The sequence below is a fragment of the Pomacea canaliculata genome, linkage group LG14 (assembly GCF_003073045.1).
Source record: "Pomacea canaliculata isolate SZHN2017 linkage group LG14, ASM307304v1, whole genome shotgun sequence".
In the NCBI taxonomy this organism is placed as follows: domain Eukaryota; kingdom Metazoa; phylum Mollusca; class Gastropoda; order Architaenioglossa; family Ampullariidae; genus Pomacea; species Pomacea canaliculata.
In genome coordinates, this window is record NC_037603.1 from 18,099,742 (window position 1) to 18,119,392 (window position 19,651).

The 19,651-nt window shown below is 39.3% G+C and overlaps 3 protein-coding genes across 5 annotated transcripts; all 3 read right to left on the reverse strand.

Moving 5' to 3' along the window:
• Positions 1-3,517: 3,517 nt before the first annotated feature.
• LOC112555041 (histidine-rich glycoprotein-like) lies at positions 3,518-6,165 on the reverse strand. Its single transcript, XM_025223181.1, has 3 exons — positions 6,013-6,165; positions 5,218-5,573; positions 3,518-4,859 (listed from the first exon to the last, which is right to left on the reverse strand). The coding sequence occupies exons 1-3, from the start codon at positions 6,026-6,028 to the stop codon at positions 4,719-4,721; spliced, it is 513 nt and encodes a 170-aa protein (XP_025078966.1). The 5' UTR covers positions 6,029-6,165; the 3' UTR covers positions 3,518-4,718.
• Positions 6,166-8,670: 2,505 nt separating this feature from the next.
• Positions 8,671-13,762, reverse strand: LOC112555736. Of its 3 annotated transcripts, none has more exons than XM_025224231.1 (3): positions 13,600-13,762; positions 12,641-12,875; positions 8,671-11,372 (listed from the first exon to the last, which is right to left on the reverse strand). In XM_025224231.1, the coding sequence occupies exons 2-3, from the start codon at positions 12,851-12,853 to the stop codon at positions 10,209-10,211; spliced, it is 1,377 nt and encodes a 458-aa protein (XP_025080016.1). In that variant the 5' UTR covers positions 12,854-12,875; positions 13,600-13,762; the 3' UTR covers positions 8,671-10,208. The 3 variants fall into 3 exon arrangements, with proteins under 3 accessions (XP_025080016.1, XP_025080015.1, XP_025080014.1); XM_025224230.1 differs by lacking the exon at positions 13,600-13,762 and adding an exon at positions 13,117-13,254; XM_025224229.1 differs by lacking the exon at positions 13,600-13,762 and having other exon boundaries at positions 8,672-11,372; positions 12,641-13,072.
• A 1,889-nt stretch (positions 13,763-15,651) lies between these two features.
• Positions 15,652-19,040, reverse strand: LOC112554860. Its single transcript, XM_025222922.1, has 3 exons — positions 18,881-19,040; positions 17,705-18,033; positions 15,652-17,311 (listed from the first exon to the last, which is right to left on the reverse strand). The coding sequence occupies exons 1-3, from the start codon at positions 18,894-18,896 to the stop codon at positions 17,171-17,173; spliced, it is 486 nt and encodes a 161-aa protein (XP_025078707.1). The 5' UTR covers positions 18,897-19,040; the 3' UTR covers positions 15,652-17,170.
• Between the last annotated feature and the right edge of the window lie 611 nt (positions 19,041-19,651).

Below are 19,651 nucleotides of genomic sequence, written 5' to 3' on the forward strand. Positions count from 1 at the left end.
TTTTAAAGAAATGGGGCAGAAGCCTGCAAAGAAATTAGGACATTTTCCCACCAGCATGTAGGCTACTTGTATATAAGGTGACCAGACGTCCCGCTTTTGACCTCTTGTCCCGCCTGCTCATCGGGCGGGATGCCCAATGTCCCCCTCTTTCTGGCTTTCTAGCAAGTCCATCAAATGTCCCAGTTGTCTTTAAAAATCACTTTTTTTCGACATTCTTTGACGGTGACGACACCATCATCGGCACGTGTCCCGCTTTCGCCCCCGAAACGTCTGGTCACCTTAAAAGAATTGAACCACTTTGTCTACCCATAAAAATCCCACCTCTTTCATGTGAGCTTCACCACCGCAGCCCCAATGATCAATGTTCCAGTTCTGTGCGAGAGAGAGCATATATATATAGCCCCATGTTTATGCATTCCTGGCATCTACGTGAAGCATTGACTCAAGCTATTAATGCACATTGCATGCATAAGTTTCTAAAGAAATATCCAAATGTTTAAATGTGCATGTGTTTGTTTAATCACGAACTAATATCCCTGGACTACTTTCCAGTTAACTGCCAAAACGAGGCATTAGACGACATAGCTTCCGGTTTATTCACATTCTTTATTACGGCTCGCCGAGACTAACAGCGGATCACTGCGCAAGAGTGAGTCTCGGCATACAGACATCAGTCCATAAGTACACGTCCATGGTTTAATGCTTAGCTGAATCATGGTGAAAAGCAGAGGTGTCTTAAAATGGTGTTAATGGCTTTAAGTTTTTTTAATACTGAATAATATTTGATCCTATATAGCAGAGAGCTATTGCATTCCAAGGCTGACTCATTTCTTTACAAGATCTGACCCTTTAGATTCCTTAGAAGCAATCAAACCCTGATTTGTTTAAACTAAATCTCATGCTGGTTAAAAAAAAAAAAAAAAGAGATTTCCCTTAGCAAGTGGAAGCATATCTGCAAATGTAACTTAACTGTTTCCAAACACAAACGTATACTCTTTTTTACACTAACCTTGGTTACAGCTTTTCATCAGTTTGGCAGATTTAAGTGCTTTGCGAACGTGGAGACACCTGGGATGAGCTGAGGCTGCAATTTTTCTCATATGTTTTCAAAAGTTGTTTGACAACTCCTGTTGTATCTGCATCACCTTTTCCTTTTCTTTTCTTTTTTCCTTTTCCCTGGTCGTTTTTCTTTCTTGCCTTTTCCTTTTGATTTTGGCATCTTCGCACACCTATAGCTGTGATGTAAAAATTATGATTGTGGCACAATTTGAAGGCTATTTATAAGTGGAACTCTGTCACGAAATAAAATTACTGTTATTCAAAATACATTTTCCCATATAAATCGTCTTACAGACTTAAATAATGAAAAAATGATAATGTCCATTTAATCATCCAAAACGTTTTTGTTTCTAATATCCCTCATCGATGTCGAAACGCCATATTTGTTTATAGCGTTGCCATGATCTGTTTGTGTTTTTTCAGTAGTAAAGAGCTGTTTGGAGTTTTGCTGTATTCGCGCCTAAAAATTGTATATATTCTATACATATTAAAATTTTATATATAAATTAATTTAGGGGTGCCTAGTTCTCCTTCGCCTCTGGTACATGTTCTCAAGAGTTAAATACAGATCCTTTTTTTAAACCGTGTAAATCGATGAGGATATAAAATGCTGGCACGATGTATAGCGTACTAGTAGTGAAGACGACGCTTAACCACTGCAGTAAAATGGTCAAGAGTCTCGGGACTCGTTGTCACACCTTTTCTCAGGTCTGGCTGTCGTGGGGGTTTCCTCTACCATTTATCATCCCTCTACCCCAATAGCGCAAAATCACCTACAGCTATAGGTAGAAGCCCATCGATATCATTCCTACTCAACCAGCTATAACCAACCGAGCCATATCACAGCTTCAATGTAAGGAATATGGACATCCCTTAGTCCTTTCCGCCCTCAGTGGACCACAGTGCCGCAACGTTATTAAACAATTAATTACATTTTGCATTTATGTGTCCTGAATATGCTAACATATGGATCAGAATGTCCCAAAACATTTTGTGATTATTATACATAGTACCCATTATCGTATAGACAAATTCTGACTAGCTTTAATAGAAATGTAGCACACTGAAAAATCAAATCACATATCGTCAATAATTGTTTTTAGCTTGAAAAAGGAAAAAAAAAAAAAGAGTATGGTTCGACTCTATTGGACGGGCTACCAACAAGCGCCCATTCACAGATGCGATCCCACTACTGCACGACACGGAGACTTTTGCCTGCTGTGTTTCCACCCTGGGCCGTTTCGTCTCGCATTAGACATGATCTCTCTGGTTCCCCACCCATATTGATGCTTAGTGCGGACACCCGACTCTATTGGACGGGCTACCAACAAGCGCCCATTCACAGATGCGATCCCACTACTGCACGACACGGAGACTTTTGCCTGCTGTGTTTCCACCCTGGGCCGTTTCGTCTCGCATTAGACAACCTGGATCTCTCTGGTTCCCCAAAGATACCCATATTGATGCCGGGCTTAGTGCGGACACCCGATCGACATGGCACCCCTGCAGGTAGGGCTCCCGTTCTCAAATCGTTCCATCTCTTGGCCTCCAGGTAGCTGGATTACAGGAGCACGCCACTACTCCCAGCCGACAGAACTTTCAAAAATATGTTATTTTTTCTTAAACTGGCTTACATTGATCGTTATACACTTAATTTTTATTTTTAAAAAAACTAAACTTGTTCAATAATCAATGATATTTTTGTGTTATTAAAATATATGACAACAACAAAACCGGAAGCAGATTTTGTATTATTGAAGCACGTTAGCAGTAGCGAGCTCTTTTATTTCCAGGTCATGGCATTGCTATTCATGTATCCATGTTACTTTGTGTAGACCAGAGTGTAACATATATATATATGTCATACATATATTTAATTGCTACTTGGTACAAGTATCTTTCATTTGTGTCACAACGATCGGTCTAGCTATTTGAACCAGGGAGGTACCTCAGTCGTTTGCAGCCGCTAATAAAGGGAAGGAAGTCATGCCAGCCGATTTAGAAGTCTCTCCCTTGGACCACGGTGTTGCGGGTTTGATAACTGACACATAGATGCCTGTTCTACGCTAGCTTTACAAATAGTTATACAGCGCAAAACTTATTTTAAAAAAATTTTTTTTGCTTTACTTTCAAGACTCATCGAGTCTCATTAAGGTCTCGTTAATTATGCTATGGAAGGACTTATAGACATCATTGCTGGACAGTGTGTACACAGTGCCTTGTATAATAAAAGTTCGTGGTGCTTATCTCCATTAATAATAAAGTTACTTTTCTGGTGGGGTTTCGGTTCAAGAAATAACCGAGGGGAAAACATTCAACATTCAATGCATTAACTTTTTGATAAATTGTACAAGACTCGAGAAGCGTTTACGGTTATTCATTTAAGAAGTTTTCTAATGGTGCATGAGTGCCAGGCAACACTACAGGTCGTCAGGTCAGGGAAAAGACTGACACTTCATTCACGGAGAAATAAACTTTATTCACCGGCATATAATTGTTTACAGCCAAATTTCATGTGTTGTCATGCAACTGTAATGTAACATCTAAGAAAACGAAACAATATGCAATGGTATATCTTTGAACAGGAAAGACAATAAGCCGACTTTGTGGTCCATCTTCATTTAGACATCACATTCTCTCATTCCCACTTAAATGTTAACATCTATTTTATGTAGTACTTATTTCTCTCCTACACTTTAAAAAGTCATTTTGGCTGTGTATCAAAAATTGTAAGAAACACACACACACACACACACACACACACACACACACACACACACACACACACAGAGCATATCTCCCGAAAGCCACATCAGAGAACAACCAATGAGTCAGGAAAATAAACTAAAATGCTAATGAAAAAAAGTAAGTTCCTTTTTGACACCATTGACAGTTCACACACGTTTCTTCGTTGCGACGATCGTTCCCGACTGAATAGAAAGCTATCTGAGCCTGACGCAAGCTGATTGTCAGTCAGACATGATCTTAAAGCACGATCTTTTCTCGAGGTCACTATAGACACAGCCGATAGCCTTGTTTTCTCCCGGACAGGTGCGACCGATAATCAGAGAAATAGTGTCACACGTTCGATCAGCAGCTGTCAACGTCGTTTAAAAATGATTTGGTTAATTTTATTGATTAGTGTTAGTCTGCTTCCTCTCAGCTGTAATTTTTGCTCTTTTGACCTGAATTCTCTAATGTGACAGAGCGCTATCGTGGCTCAATTATCATCAGCTAATCGGTTATCATAGAAGTGGGTTTGCTCAACACACTCAAAAGGTCCTGATCGACTGACTGTTTTCAGTGAAGAGACCTCTTACTTTCCACGAGTTTCATCTAGGTTAAAGGTGTTTTCTTTTCTTCACCGGACAAATAAAATTAAAGTTTAATAAATGAAAAGGAACAATCATGCAACAGCAGTGATATCATGGGAAACAATATATTAATTACTTTCAATTTTTGTTTTGTTATCGTCATCACACACATAATCTCTCCAGCCAGGAAGTAATTTTTGTGATCGTGGTCGTTCTTTTGGTATCTTTGAGCCACAAGGGTTGAGAGTTTTTTGGGTTTTTTTTTTTTTGGTTTTTGTTTTTTGTTTTTTTTTTTAAGCAGAAGGCTTCTTTCTACGTTGCTTGCCTGAAAGAACAATGGTGTCATTAAAACAGATGATGATGATGATGACCATGGTGGTGCCCGTGGTGGTGGTGCCCGTGGTGGTGGTGGTTTGGGCCGAAAACTGCAGCAGCCGCTGCACCTATCCCATGTCCTATTGCAGCACCGAGGCTTGGGCGGTGATGCTGTAAATGAGAACGAGAATAATGATAATGACGACGAAGGAGATAGCACTAGGATCTGGTTCTGTTTATTAATTCAAGTTCAATCTAATACACGCACAAGCTAAAAATATAATTTGACGAATAAAATAAAATATATGCACAAAACAAATATATTAATAAACATAAGTAATTAAACGTCATTAAAGCAAGATAAAGTAAATGAACGATTAATAAATGAAACATGAATTGATAAAATACACATAAACAAACACGGTAACCGCATTAGCAGCCAAAAATAAAACAATCATTTTCTCGTTAAGTACGTTGAAGTACGGGGGGAAAAAAAAACTGTGCAATGATCATCCAACTGTCTAATCACCTCCTCAATGATGATGGTCTCCCTTGGCCTCTCCTCGATGATCACTGTGTTGGGATGGCGGTGATGGTGGTGTCTTCCCTCTTCCACGATGATAGTTTCCTTTGGCCTGCCACCAATGATGACGGTGTCGTGGTGGTGATGTCCCCTTCTTTCTTCGACAATGACGGTGGAGTTGCTCGGCCAGGGCTGCGAGTTCACCATGTATGTCGTGGCTGTCTGCGGTCCCTGGGGGTACATCATGGGTGGGGGTGCGGAGGGCATCGCCGGGTAGAAATTCTTCTCTGGGGGAGGAACAACCCCTACCGGAACCACTTGATTCTGATAAGGGGGATAGGCTGGGTAAGCTGGAGGGTAACCTATCACAAACACCATTAAAAAAAAATTTCATCAGAATGATACATAAAGATCAATTAGATTATTTTCTAAAAAGCTATCCTTGGCCAGGTGATCTCAACTTCAATCTTTTAATAAAAATTTGTGTATTTGTTTTTTTTTTTTATCTAAGACAAAGTGCAAAAAAAATTAATTAAAAATGCAGAAGGACACTTCCAAATTTTCATGTGTGAGTAGGAGTGAAAAAATTTATCTTCTTTCTGTATAAATGGCTGATATTTAATACAGCCCATACGAGATTAAAATGGCGAAACTTGCACCAGAAAAATTTTGCATTTTACTTCCTTGATGAGTTAGGCTTACTGGCCATGTTAATGACTACGAGATTAACTGTTCATCAAAAGCAGACCCCTACCTTTAAAAAAATATGTAAGTAGTTGTACAAAAGACTTCAAGTCTCACCTGGATACTGACTCATTATATTTCTTGACGAGGGACGCTCTGAAAAGTAGAATGCAATGGGTTCTTCGTCCACGGGGAAACTAACGACACTGTGCCGGTGATCTCATTTTTATAGTAAGTATAATCCACGTGAGTCTCATGTGACAGGGAACACCTCTTTTCTATTTAAAGTAACATTACGTCATGACGATTGCATTCCTGCCCTTTGCCCTGTAGATGACGACAATGTAGAAACGCCGCGAATGCTATTTTTATCCGGTTGCTAACGACTCAGCAAAAGCGAGAGGGCGTTACATTGTTTTTGAGATGTCAACCTCACAAGTGACATTTTCGTAAACAAGTCAGGGTATCCTGCTTTGCCTGGGTTGTTTTCTACCATTGACTCGTCATCAAGTATTCATTTGCGGCGTCGGTGTAGCGAAACAGTCGGGACAGAGTTTAGATGGAATGGATGATAGATATTTTTTAAAAAATTATATTACCAGCGATGCTCTGTGTGTGTGTGTCACATTTATGTCTCACAGTCGTGCTTGGAGATGCTTGATTATCTGACCATCAACCCACTTTCATTCACTGTGTGAGGTTTTCTTTTCTAGGGTGTTCTTTGCCCTCTGCATCTCTCCAGAGGCCAACGCTACACATGCTCTTGATGAATTTTCTGTGAGTGGACAAACCGATGAAGCAGTTTCTAAATGACACAGTTATCATCGTTTTTAATGAACTCCATGCCGAGATATTATCTATTATCAATGTATATCATCTGTCCCATACGATAATTCCAACACTCTATTGCTGCTATTCCACCACCAAGAATGCTTACCGTGTCACCCGTGCTACCCCGGGTTATTCTAATCACGCCAAGGTTCTTTTGACCCCAAATACTGACAAAAACTCTTATATTTCTGCTCTGTAGAGCTTCGGTCGAGATAATTTAGCCTCAACGGGAAGGAAGAGGGGGCTGCAAGCACGCGTTAGTCCATATGCACTGAACGAGGGAAAGAAGTTTCGAAACACAGCTTGTGAAAGACCTTCGCCACCATAGGAAAAAAGTGTGTTATCTAATGTAGATCAGATATCTACATGACACTGGGCTAACTGATGTTAGTTTTAAATTTCACTCTTAAATAGTGTAGTGTCAAAAAAAATGCTATTTCACATAATATTAATTTAGAAAAGTATTAGTGGACCAATTAACCATTCCTTTGTTGGATGTTTTTTAACCCCTCGATTGCTTGCTGTAGCTGTTACATATATCAGTATTCAGTATCTTCCTAGCTATTTCTACAGTGCCAGTTGTGTATGCCTGTAAAGCGGTTTGTTTGAGAGAAATGAATGCTCACGCATTCAAAAGAATGTCCAAAGCGCTTTAGGTCTGTAAAGAGCGGCACTTGGATGAGAGTTTTGCAACTCTGACCATTCAAGAACTTTCATGTTGAGCAGCTTGAGAGTTCATAGGTCTACCTGGGTGCAGGAGGAGAGCGGTCAGTATAAAATGACACTTGAAGATACATCTTTGTGATATCTTCATCATCTTTGTGGTGTCATAGAGGAAGATGTTACTTTGCATCTTCTGAAGACCTCCGTAACAAAAAAATAAATAAAAATAAAACGAGCCAACTTAATTCGCACGCCTTCCCATATCATCATCGTTGTGCCGATCTTCCTTAATATTTCTAGCTGTTGATGGTCAGTTGTGGAGCGTAATGGACTGGTTGTCATGTGCAGGGCATACTCACTCGTGCCCAAGACAGGCGTGAGTGGCGGGCTTTGTCAGCTGCCGTCTCTATTCATGTACTCCATCTACCAGTCAAGGACTTATGCTGATGACTAATTGATTGCTGGTCTTCTCCAACTAACGTCATAACGGTCATAACTGTGTGGTCAACCCCCCTCCCCCATGTTGTACCCCCCAGATCGTCATTCTTCCACGGATGTCTAGGAAGTCATCATATTTCTACAGAAGTGTACAGTGTCTTGATACTTTTAGGAAAGTTTATTTTGATACTGAAAAGGGTGTATGCAAGTCTATTTTACCTTTGGGATTAATGTTTATCACGAATTGGGCCAAGAATCAGAGAATCATATGTGCGTTGAATTATGTATGTGTACAGGTGAGAGCGGTAAACAAATCATTATATTTGCATCCTTGATGACTTGTCTGTTTGCGTGGTGAAGCGTGGAGCAGGATGCTGTCAGGTCACACAGGTCGTAGTAAGGTCAAACTAAACGAAGATATGGTCATCTATGCACTTCACAGTTAAGACAGTGCCGGTTCAGGTGCGTGGCTTGATGTGAAGCTCATAGAGCATGTTCATCATCTTGACCGTGCAGGGTAATTGTTGTCGGTCATAATAGATGTTAATGTCCTTAAGCACTTCTGGAACACCAGAGTTTTAAATGAACTTCATCTAGTCGTGAAAACCACTAAAACATAGTATCGGTAAGATTGTTCTAGACCAGGGGTGGGCAATTAATTTTCCCAAGGGGCCGGATGAGAAACTGGAATGGTTCTAGAGGGCCGGATGAGAAACTGGGATGGTTCTAGAGGGCCGGACTAATATAGTTAACTCAGTTTTACCCAATACTGTATATATAGTATATTTACTGGTGGGCAAGAGACACTGAGAGGTATAGGCGAACCATGGTGTTTTTCAGAAGTAGAATGTAAGTTCGGCAGCAGTTCTATTTCTTCCTCTGGACCAGTGTCTGGAATGTTTTGCCACACGCGTACCTTTAATGCTTTGAGGCAGAGATAACGGGTAGCGATATGAGTTGCGACAACACACACACACAAAAGCTAAGGTGCAGATGGGCCAGCTGTAATTTTACTGTCAATTTGTTTTCCAATCAATCATGCTTTGATCATGACAAACTGTTTTCCGTCCCATCGGCGCAGGGCCTCAGACGCTTTCTGATTTGCATCACTGGACAAGAAATTGTCCATAGAGCAGATGTTTGACAGCAGAAAAGTTTGTATATTTTTTAAACCGTTCGCTATTGCGAAAAGGACGAGAGCGGGTGAGCCGGCTCTGCGCCCTCCACTGCAAGAAAACGGGATCAGGCCCCCTCAACATTCTTTTTCACGCAATCTCTTCTCACCTCATCCTCACTACACAAGGAGAGAGGTTGGGTGTTTACCCCCGGCACGAGAAGCCGGGCCCACGGGAGCTTCTTTTCGTGGACGTGGACGACCTTTTGATGTAAGTTCGACATAAACCTACTGTACAGCATATGGATTAACTTCTGGGACTATCATGGAGACTGCGCTGAATAAGTGTCAATTTCTCCGTAGATAGGTGACCTGCTCAGGCCACAACATTTCCACTGAAGATGTCAGTAGGACTTAGAGGCACAAACAGATCCACCTCCACCCCCAGCTAAGTTTCCCAGTTACAATAATTCCAAAGGAGAAACAAAACAAAACCATAGTGTCAGCAGGCCCCTCAAGATTGAGTAAAGAAATAAAAGCTCAAATAGATAACAGAGTAAATCAGACAAAAGCAAACCAAACTTATTATAGGGTGCAGAAATCCAGCGTAGCAAAGTAATACCATTGACATTAAAAATTTTAGGCACTGATCTAACATGGACAGGGACAAAAAACACATGCACACAAATGAAAACAGAAGAAAGGACCAGTTCTAATTAAAAATGTGCCTCTGGAAAAATGTTTAGAATCCATGAACCGAGAAATAACATTAATAATTAATACTTATGAAAACATTTCAGAAGCATGCTTTGTTCCTGGAGCATATCTTAATGCCTAGACATCACTGTCTCATTCTGAGATTTTTAAGCTGCATCATCTGAGAAAGCTGCTTTTTTAAATTTTATTTACAGGTGTATAATATCCTATGCTGTGCTTAACAGACAGCCTTAAACTTCACACTTAAAAATTTTAAAGGCTTCTTGAGTTCTTCTAAGTTAAATATGCAGATATGCTTCCTCTTGCTAAGGGAACTCCTTTTTTACCTGCATGAGATTTAGTTAAAACAAATCAGGGTTTGATTGCTTCTAAGGAATCTAAAGGGTCAGATCTTGTGAAGAAATGAGTCAGCTTTGGAATGCAATCGTTCTCTGCCATACAGGATCAAATATTATTGAGTATTAAAAAAAACTTAAAGCATCAACATCATTTTAAGACACCTCTGCTTGTCACCATGATTCAGCTAAGCATTAAACAAAGAAATGCTCATTTAAACATGATCTGTTTCAATCTCACTAATGCCATCTTTTATGTGTCCTTCATCACCAAGCTCAACATATGCATTAAATGCCACAGAGTGAAAGTTCATGTCCTTCTCCAGCACATATTGCAAGAGGTTTAGCACACGTTTCCTGACTTGCCATACCTCAAGCCCTGCAAAAGGTTTTACATCAGGTCGTTGCCACAGCTTTTGATAATACTCCTGAAGGATGTTACTATCATGAGCCAGAATAGTGATGCAACTTAGAATATCCTCCTTTCCAAAGCCGTTAGATGTTAAAAAGTCATAATTACGCTTGATGACCAGTCTGTCAGCTGACCACACAGGTCTGCATGACTCCTTGTGTGGAAGCTGGGATTTTGTCACACCAAGAAGAGTGCAGAGATACCAGTGATTGCGGGCTATAGAACCAGAAGACTGGGGCAACCGGGCAGAGCGAATGAAACTCAGGACCATGTTGATGGGTGGCTGGGTAAAGCCTATCTCATGACATCTTTTGAAGGCCACTTTAAGTTTGCTCATGGGGTGCTTTAGGACATAGATATGGTTCAAGATGTCATGGCGATGCAGGCCTTGGTCGAGAAGGTACCTGATTTTATTGTATGCTACGGAGGGAAACCGGTTCGGGATGTTGATGCTTACATCGCAAATGTCCTTCTCTGTCACACCTAAGCACTTGGCAATAGAAGCGTAACTTAAAGCTGAACCATCTATCTCACGCTGATTCTCTAAGGCTTGCTTAACTCGAGAATTAAAAATGCTTTGTGTAGCAGCTATTGTATTCAACGGCCACTTCTCAAAGTGAAGCTTTCCTTCTTCCTTCAATTTATGAAGCATGACCATGCGGGCTTCAAGTACTGACATTCTGGTGTTTAGTATCTCTGGTGCATCCCTCAAGTCTCTGTTGCTAATGGAATATTGTTGCAGAAACCTCACTTTTTCCTCCAGGTCCTTTACGCTGCGTGAGTAAACTTTCTTCAGATGTTTGTTCTTTTGTTTTAGAGCCTCCAGCTCGGGTTCAGAGCAGCCCAGCACTTTACAGAGGAACTTGATCATTTTCTTTCTCTCTGCCAGGAGACGGCCAACTTTCTCTGCTGGTTTTGAGTCCACCATCATCAGCAAGTCAACTGAAATCTCTGACTGTCCCAGTCCCTGAAGAGAAATAACAGTTTAAAATAAAAAGAAAAGACAAGAAATGTACAAACAATTAAGTTGATGGTACCAACCTTTATACCAGGGGTGGGCAATTAATTTTCCCAAGGGGCCTCATGAGAAATTGGTATAGTTAACTCAGTTTTACCCAATACTGTATATATACTGGCGGGAGGGCCAGCGGGTGGGCCGGTCAGAGACAGGAGGCAGGCCGGATCCGGCCTTTGCCCAGGTCTGCTTTATACTATAAACATATCACTCAACTATCTAGCTTGACAAAGGTAAAAAAATCAATGCTGCATCACTTGAATATGAGAAAGGTGAATGTGAAGACTCATGGGAGAATGAAAATCCTCAGTGTAATGTACAAATGTCAGGTGATGACGGAGGCCAGCAGAATCCCAGGTGACTCCCATTGTAGTTAAGGCTGAGAGCACTAAAGTCATTGACAGGCAGGATGAAAAACTTTTATATCCATGTCCATAACACTCCTAAACAAGGTTTGACAAAAATCAGGGTTCCCAGGGATAGGGATGGTGCCAAGTGAGGACCTTATAAGGACCTTTCATGCATTTCTAAGGACCTAAGTGACAGGCAGCACATCGTGCACAATGTTTATCTTTAGAGTCTTTTATCAACCATTTCTTTTTAACCATTATATTTTTCTTCCAATTCTCCTGAAAAGAACACTTCCCTGGCATTTCTTGAATCGTCAAGAAAACATGAAATGTGGTCATCTGTCAAGACTAAAATCTTGCGAAACAAAAGTTGTCGTTGTGAACAAGACTTGGCAGTTGTGTGATTAGAACAGCGGTGAGGTGAAGAATCCTCTGTATTTTGCCCCAAAGTCAACTCCGAAAATAAATTTGTGGATTTATAAGAGGCATGAAAAAGAAATCTGTGGTAATATTTTATCAATATAAACTTGAAAGGGTCACAGAGAAAATGTAAGGGCGTGTGTGAGGAATTGTAAAGGGCGCATGGCAAATATAAATTATATAAAGGACTTGTAAGGATAGGTAATACCCTGCGATCCCTGAAATATGTGCGTGTGTGGAGGTTAGGCATAGATTTATGCTCAAGTGAATTTTTTGGTTACCTTTTCAAGATTAAACATTGAACTTTTATAAATACTAATCTTTTGATGGTTATAATGTCACAGTTTTACATGGTTTGCATACTAAGGAAGCTGAACATATAAACACTTCTCCAGGGTGAAAATAAAGTTGTATCAAAATTACAACATGCTAATTTATGACTCCTTTTACCTTCAAGATTCTAGCTCTCTGCAAAACATCCTGCTCAGCATCCTCAGTTAAAGTGCATGGTGCTTTGTTCATGCTTCTGTTTCCAGGAGGCTCTGATTTGGATCCATGCCTACTGTCGTCATGAAGCCATCTTTCGCATGCCATGACGGGAGATGTTTGAAGAACCATTGTCTGGCACCTCAAAAGTAAACTTGTTACAGCTGATTTCAGCATGTCGTTGATCTTAATTGAACCACTGTACAAAGAAAATAAAGCAAGAGAATAATAATTGAGCAATGCAATAACTGAGTTAGACCTCCTCCCCAAAAATGATGTGCTTAGCATTCATCAAAGTATTTGTGTCACATCGTGGACTATTAGGAACCACAACTCCATATTATTGCTCACAGTTATCCGACATGTCGACAGAAGAGGACGGTAACTTTGCTGCGCGAACTTTCAACATTAAAAAATTAAATAATAAGCTAGAAGCATACACAACCAGTCTCTGAGATGTTCTTGTCATCTGTAAAAGAAATGGTGAGCTCTTACTGTGCAGATGTCTGTATTAAACGACAGGCGAAGGATTCTACTAAGTCTTTTTGACACTGCTCCGAACATTCGTACCCATCAATAAAATATGAAACACTACAGGACACATAAAAGTTATATTTGAATATTTCTCTGCAAGTAATAATATTTATGCAAAACGGGCTGACTTGAGTGAGTGTGTAGGAGGGCACACGAAAATACATTCTGTTAAAGCAGGGTCTAAGGCGCGTAACCACAGTAATATTTCCTAAAAGCCTAACATCGGCATCGTCACAATAATGCTACATATGGAGAATATCGCTTTTCCTCGTACGGGAAATCCTTAGTTATCCTACACATAGTAAACGAAAAGCACACAAAATTGGGCACTATGGCAACGCCACTGGGACAGTCTGGGCCAAAATACTTCCGTCTTTCCGACCGCCTACCTTCGTGCCAACCTGTGAGGCGGGAGGAGGTAGTCCTTGCTAGAGTTAGGACACACCTATGCCACGCAAGGACACCTCATACGAGGTGAACCACCACCTGTCTGTCCATGGTGTAAGGGAAGTTTTAGTGTGATACATATTATGATTGTTTGTCCTGAGCTCCGGACTACCCGTTGACAGTTTTTTACAGAAAATTCTGTTTTCTTTGTTCAGGTCCGTCCCACTGGCAGCAGTCTTTCCATTTTTTAAGGAGAATAGGACTTTATCATCATTTTTAAGAAATTTTATGTCCTGATAGTTTTCTTTTGATTTTTGGTTTGTTGGTGGCCTTTTTTGGCTCCACCACTCTTTTCTACGCTTCATTCACTCGTTTACATTTTGTTTACTTCTTGTTGACATTTTAAAGAATGTTATGGTTATATTACTTGGGAGGTTTTGTCCCTTAACTTTTAAAGTTAAAATTACTTTTGTTGCCATGATATAGCCCTAGTTGCTGACACGGCATTAAAAACAAATAATGGGATGGTTTCAACTAGTGTGGCTCAGCATTTAATATTTCAACTGGAATAAGAACTTAAGAGCTTTACACTCACTGGACTGGGGTGTCGGAAAAGATGCGATTTTTTTTTCATACATAGATTAATCCATGATATATTTGCCACTTTAGTTCAAAAACCTTTTGCCATCTTTGAGTGAGCTTCACAATTCCTCGTTAATAGGACCTGTCTTTATCGGCCAAAAAAGGTGCTATTTACAGTCTCATTTGAACATTAGAACACACAAGAAATTTTGAAGGGAGCGAAATAAATGAAAATCTCACAGCACAAGGTATAAGAACAAAATTCATTCTGTACCTATAGAATTGAACTATATACATAAAATGAATTGGATAGCAACTTTTCAGAATACAAATGGCAGGGGTGTAGAAAAGGTAATGGTACTTTCACCGAAAACACACACATCATAAATCATCAATAACACGATTGATTGTCACTGGCAAGAATGGGATTTTATAATCAATAGCAGTGAAAGGTATAGTTTCTATAAGTCAATTAAATCTGTGACTCACAGAGAGATGTATTTGAGTTTAGATGTTAATAGTTTCATCAGAAATGCATTAGTGAGAATTCGATTTGGTATTTCAGATATAATGACACATACTTTAAGATATTCTGACAATAATGTAAGTAAAATATGCCCTATGTGTCAAATTGATGAAGAGGATGAGTTCCATTTTATACTATGTTGTCCATGCCTGAAAGATCTGAGAAAAAATTTCATTCCGACAATGTACTACACTAGACCAAATAATTCCAAACTGCAGATGCTTATGTCAACAAGTAATGAAACAATACTGTCCAATCTTGCCAAGTTTTTATATTTAGCGGCAAAGAAAAGAGATGCTATTCTACGCTAATAACACTATGTATCTATTGTGACATGTTGCATGACAATCCTTTTGAATGGCCCAAAGGCCTAACAAAATAAACTATTCGTATTCATCAATAACACAGCACTATAGCAAAGATGGAGATAAACATAGAGGTTATCAGAAAAGAACACAGGTGACATGGCCAGTCAGAAAATAAAGTGGGAGAGAAGTAGTTGTGTCCACCATCATCCAGCGAGAGGGGCTTCTAAACCTAACGTTCTAGAATCCTTTACAATTCATGTCCACAGCCCTTGATCCCCATTGAGGATGACAATGTTTGATGCTGCAAAAAGTGTTCAAATCAGAACAAAAGTTACAAGGAAACATTTTGCCATAGAAAATAAGTACATTTTAAGTAAAAAAAAAAATTCTGTGGAATCACACAAATTAACAATGCTTTAATGTACTAATTTTCCAAATAGCAAATAAATAAAATGATAAATAAATTTTTAAAAAACCAAAACAATTCATTTAGAAACATTGGGATTGAAATTTATAAAGGTAGACTATCCTGAATACGGTTAACAGTAACACTTGTAACAGGGCCTTGCAGCCTGCTCATGCTCTCAGCTTTAAAAACAGCTCTTTCAGTCTCACTTTTTATCAACTCAAAGCAACTAGGAGATTCAACAAAGTTTATTCCCTTCGGGTGCAAATATAAGAACTTTCTTGCAGATCCACAAGATATGAACTTCTTCCATTCAGACATTCATAAAAACTGTTTAAAAGAGACACACACAAACCCGACAGAGTTCATAAATCTCCAAAGTCAAGTTTCAGACATTTCACATCTATTCGACTGGTGAAAAAAGTTGTTTCCCCAACGATGCATAGTGCTCTAATTCAACAGTCTCTTTCCATCCACCCACTCCTATTTACTTGTTTCACATCATTCATACCTGCACTTACATAATGACTCGACTATTTGTGGGAGTATAAAATGGATCAAGATTGGAGACAAATGTTAAAACAGAAAATGTATTGTAAGTGAATGTGGTATAATGTCATTAACAGTCTAAGGTTTCGGAAAGCACGAGGTGAACTCCACAATAAACAATGACTTAAACAATGACCTTCAACCTTTTTTTTTCCAAAACAACAACTGATCTATAGAATATTCACAAAGAAGGCCACAATATAATAAAAATATAAGCTTCTTGTCCATTGTGCTAATCAATGTGTTACTGCAAAAATTGTAACTATTTTCCCCATGACCAACTTCAGTAAAAGTAACATTTATAATGCATTTAAATCCATGGAATCAGCAACTATGCTAAATCTGCATCAACACATTCAGCTGGTCAGCATCATGCTGTTAGAATATCTGCAAAGTCTAAGAGCAATGCATGGCACTAAATGTAGAACCAAACCTTCCAGGGTATACTTAAGTATCCCCTACATCAGCAGTATTCTCAACTGCTCATTGCCACTTCAGAGCATTATACAGCCTTACCAAGTCTTTGAATGTTTTGCTACTCTGCCTAAAAATAGCAAAATAGGTTTTCAACAAACCAGGCTGAAAAATCACAAGCAACTGTGTCTGGCAGTCAAAGTTTAAGCTATAGGGCTGCTGCATCATCCAGAAGCAAACAGTAAAATCCACAAAGCTTAAAACCTTTAAAATACCCTTTAAAGAAACTTCTGGTCAGAAATCCAGTTTTGTCCAACCTCTCTACATTCTGACTGTATTCAAAATTTTCAGCTACTGGCTCTATTGCAGTTGGACCGAAGGAGGAAGAAAGGAAGGCACTTATAAACATAAAAATGAAGGCATACCTGCATGTTAAGTTTTAACAATTTCTTCTACCTGATTTTCAGGTCAAAACTCAATATAAATCAGTTATACCCCTTTCAAAACATACGTTCTTTTTCTTGTGTTGACTGCAGATAAAGGCTGGCAGCAGTAGGGAATAAAACACCTGGATCAAAATACATAAATTGGAATCTGTACAAACACCTCCCTTTTGTTTCTCCATCACTCCCCCTTTCTGCTTGTGGCATGCTATTGAGAACATGTATTTTATTTCACACACTTCCTCCATAAAATGATCCATATCTGCAGGTCTTTAGTGAAACTATTTTATTTAACATTTAGTACCTTCTAGTCCAGGAGGACATTGACCTTCAATAAAAATGGTCCTAATAATTCTTATACTGGTAACAGTACTGGTAGTAGGGGCCATAGGGATTATAAGTTGCGGTGTTCATCCCAACTGCTCCTGTGATCCCCACAGCTGCACCACTAGCCCCTGGGATGAGGTCCTGTCTGGTCTGAGTGCTCTGTACAAAAGAAAAAAAAAGATTTTACAGCTGCTTGTCTGCTTTTCCCAGTAGCCATTTTCTTGCTCTCTGAACTCAAAAATAGACTCAACATCTTTTATATGGCATATAAAGCCGAGCCAGCAACTAAGGCTATATCACAGCAAAGCAGCCAGACCCATAAGAATTGTCACATACAAAGAAAGAACAGCATGCCCAAGTTAAGATCTGAATCCAGGACAGCCAACCCTCACTGTACAGGTGCTTACCATGGTGATATAGTACAAATTGTACAGAAAGCAAAAACAAAAATGCCAAATTTATTGTCTAACTGAATCATTGTGCAGTGCATAAAGATAGCAAGTAATTGAGAAGGAGTTTTTTCTTTAAATTGCTCAGTTTAGCAACACTTACCTCAGTCACACTGATGGTTGTCTTTGATTTCTCATCAATGGCAACTGTCTTTTTGTTATCAAGATCATCACCACTCTTTTCATGTGCAGCAATGTTCATCATCTTTGGTGGCCATACTCGCGAATCTGGCATCATGACAACAGTGGCAGGCATTGGTACCTGGGGATACATCATCATGGGTTGGGCTGGAGTCATTGACATGCTGGAATAGACAAAGCCTCCATTGGAAGGATATACGCTTCCAGCTGGCATCATTGGAGTTTGAGAGTAGACTGGATAACCAGGGTAGACTGGATACCCTGGGTAACTTTGATAGCCTGGGTAATAACCTGCCATTGCAAAACCTCAGTTATTTGCTGGTGAGATATTTCCAAGACATGTGAGTTATCCATGTCAATTTCAAGAAATCAGTCATTAAAGAAGTTTACGAAACATAGAAATGTACTTCAAATGAGAAATATGTCATGTACAGCATAACAAAGTATTGTAAAACCTTTTGTGTGACTTGCACTGAAATCTCATGCATGTCATATAAACTACAGGTGAATAGCTCTCATAAAAAGTCAGAATGGCGATAATAATTTGACTCTGACAAGGTTGTTAAAATTTTACAAACTTAGCATAATTATTAGTAATGGCTGCATGCCAAAATTTCCAAGTGAGTGGGTTGATATATTTTTCTTGCATGTAAAGCTATTCTTCCTATATGGTGTTAAAAAAAAAAGTAGTATTTATTAATAATCAATTTAATAAGGTACTTTGGGACAGCATCACTGCCAGTTTCGTGTTTTCCTTATTTAAAAAAAATCAAAAATATTTTAGAAACATTTCCAAGCATTTATAACAAAGCATCTGGCAGTGGCAAAAAAACAAAACAAAACACAACAACAATAACAACAAAAACTTCGTTACATTTCTATCGCAGATAAATATGGAAATATTTCATTCACCTGAACCCTGTTGGATTTACTATTTTCACTTAGTAAATCTTTCTTTGTTTACATTTTTCTGGTTTAAAAAAAATGACATTCTCTTATAGCAAAGACTGTTTTCAGTTTTCAATTAAATGCGTCAGACGAAAGTGGTACTGATTATTTTCCTGGGAAAAATTTTGTTCCTGCCCACATTTAATGCCCATCTAGTGCAGAATATCAATATATTCATGAAAATGCTTACCTGGAAACTGGCTCATGTTGAATTGGATGATAACTTTGGTGGCTGTCACAGTTGTTTTTCTGTGTATGCTCTCTGCTGCCAATGACAAAACTGAACTTTACCTGTAACCTGTTTACGTACGAAATTCGATTCCCATCTGCGTAAGGCTCACGTGACAGGAAGTGCTCACACTACGAGGCTTCAGAAACTAGTTATTTACGGGTATGAGTCTGCATATTCATTTTGGTCATAACTGCATGGTATTCCTCGGTGTGGCGATAAAAAAATTCCTGTACAATATCTTTCTTGCATGTTATTCTTTGTCATCTCTTCCTATCTTCATATTGTCAGGCGTAACCAAGCACTTTTTTCTAGTCTGTTTTGTTGACACTCGATCCATTTAAATTCTTACTACTACTCTTTTGTCAGCAGATTTCGCAAAAAATTCACGGATTGGTATCATGTTTAAACATATGTACTGATTTAATTCAGGTAAAGGCTTAGTCGAATCGGGTATTCTTGATAACAGATAAACCGTTTTACGGGATGAAACAATTATTTGGAAAGACAGTTACCGTACACTGCCTTTTGCTTAAAGGAAGACGCATCAGAGCCAGAGTAGACACAGTAGTTTAATGATTAAAACACGCGTGTCACTGTTGAGCTGAGAATCAAAACCTTTTGGGTTCAGATCTCGTCTCGGACACTGATTGCAGGCCTGGTGTGTGTGTGGAGGGTCTCCATCTACTCTGGCTTCCTCCCCCTCTCCGCTATCGTTCTCGCTTAATTAGG

Excerpts from the sequence above, each read along its gene's own strand:
- LOC112555041 (XM_025223181.1), bottom strand. Across the intron at positions 4,860-5,217 it reads AGACCATCATCATTGAGGAG|CATCACCGCCCAAGCCTCGG; the intron begins GTGATTAGACAG and ends TCTCATTTACAG.
- LOC112555736 (XM_025224229.1), bottom strand. The coding sequence starts at position 12,964 with ATGCTAAGCACATCATTTTTGGGGAGGAGGTCTAACTCAGTTATTGCA. Across the intron at positions 11,373-12,640 it reads AGAGAGCTAGAATCTTGAAG|GGACTGGGACAGTCAGAGAT; the intron begins GTAAAAGGAGTC and ends ATTTCTCTTCAG.
- LOC112554860 (XM_025222922.1), bottom strand. Across the intron at positions 17,312-17,704 it reads CAACCATCAGTGTGACTGAG|AGCACTCAGACCAGACAGGA; the intron begins GTAAGTGTTGCT and ends TCTTTTGTACAG.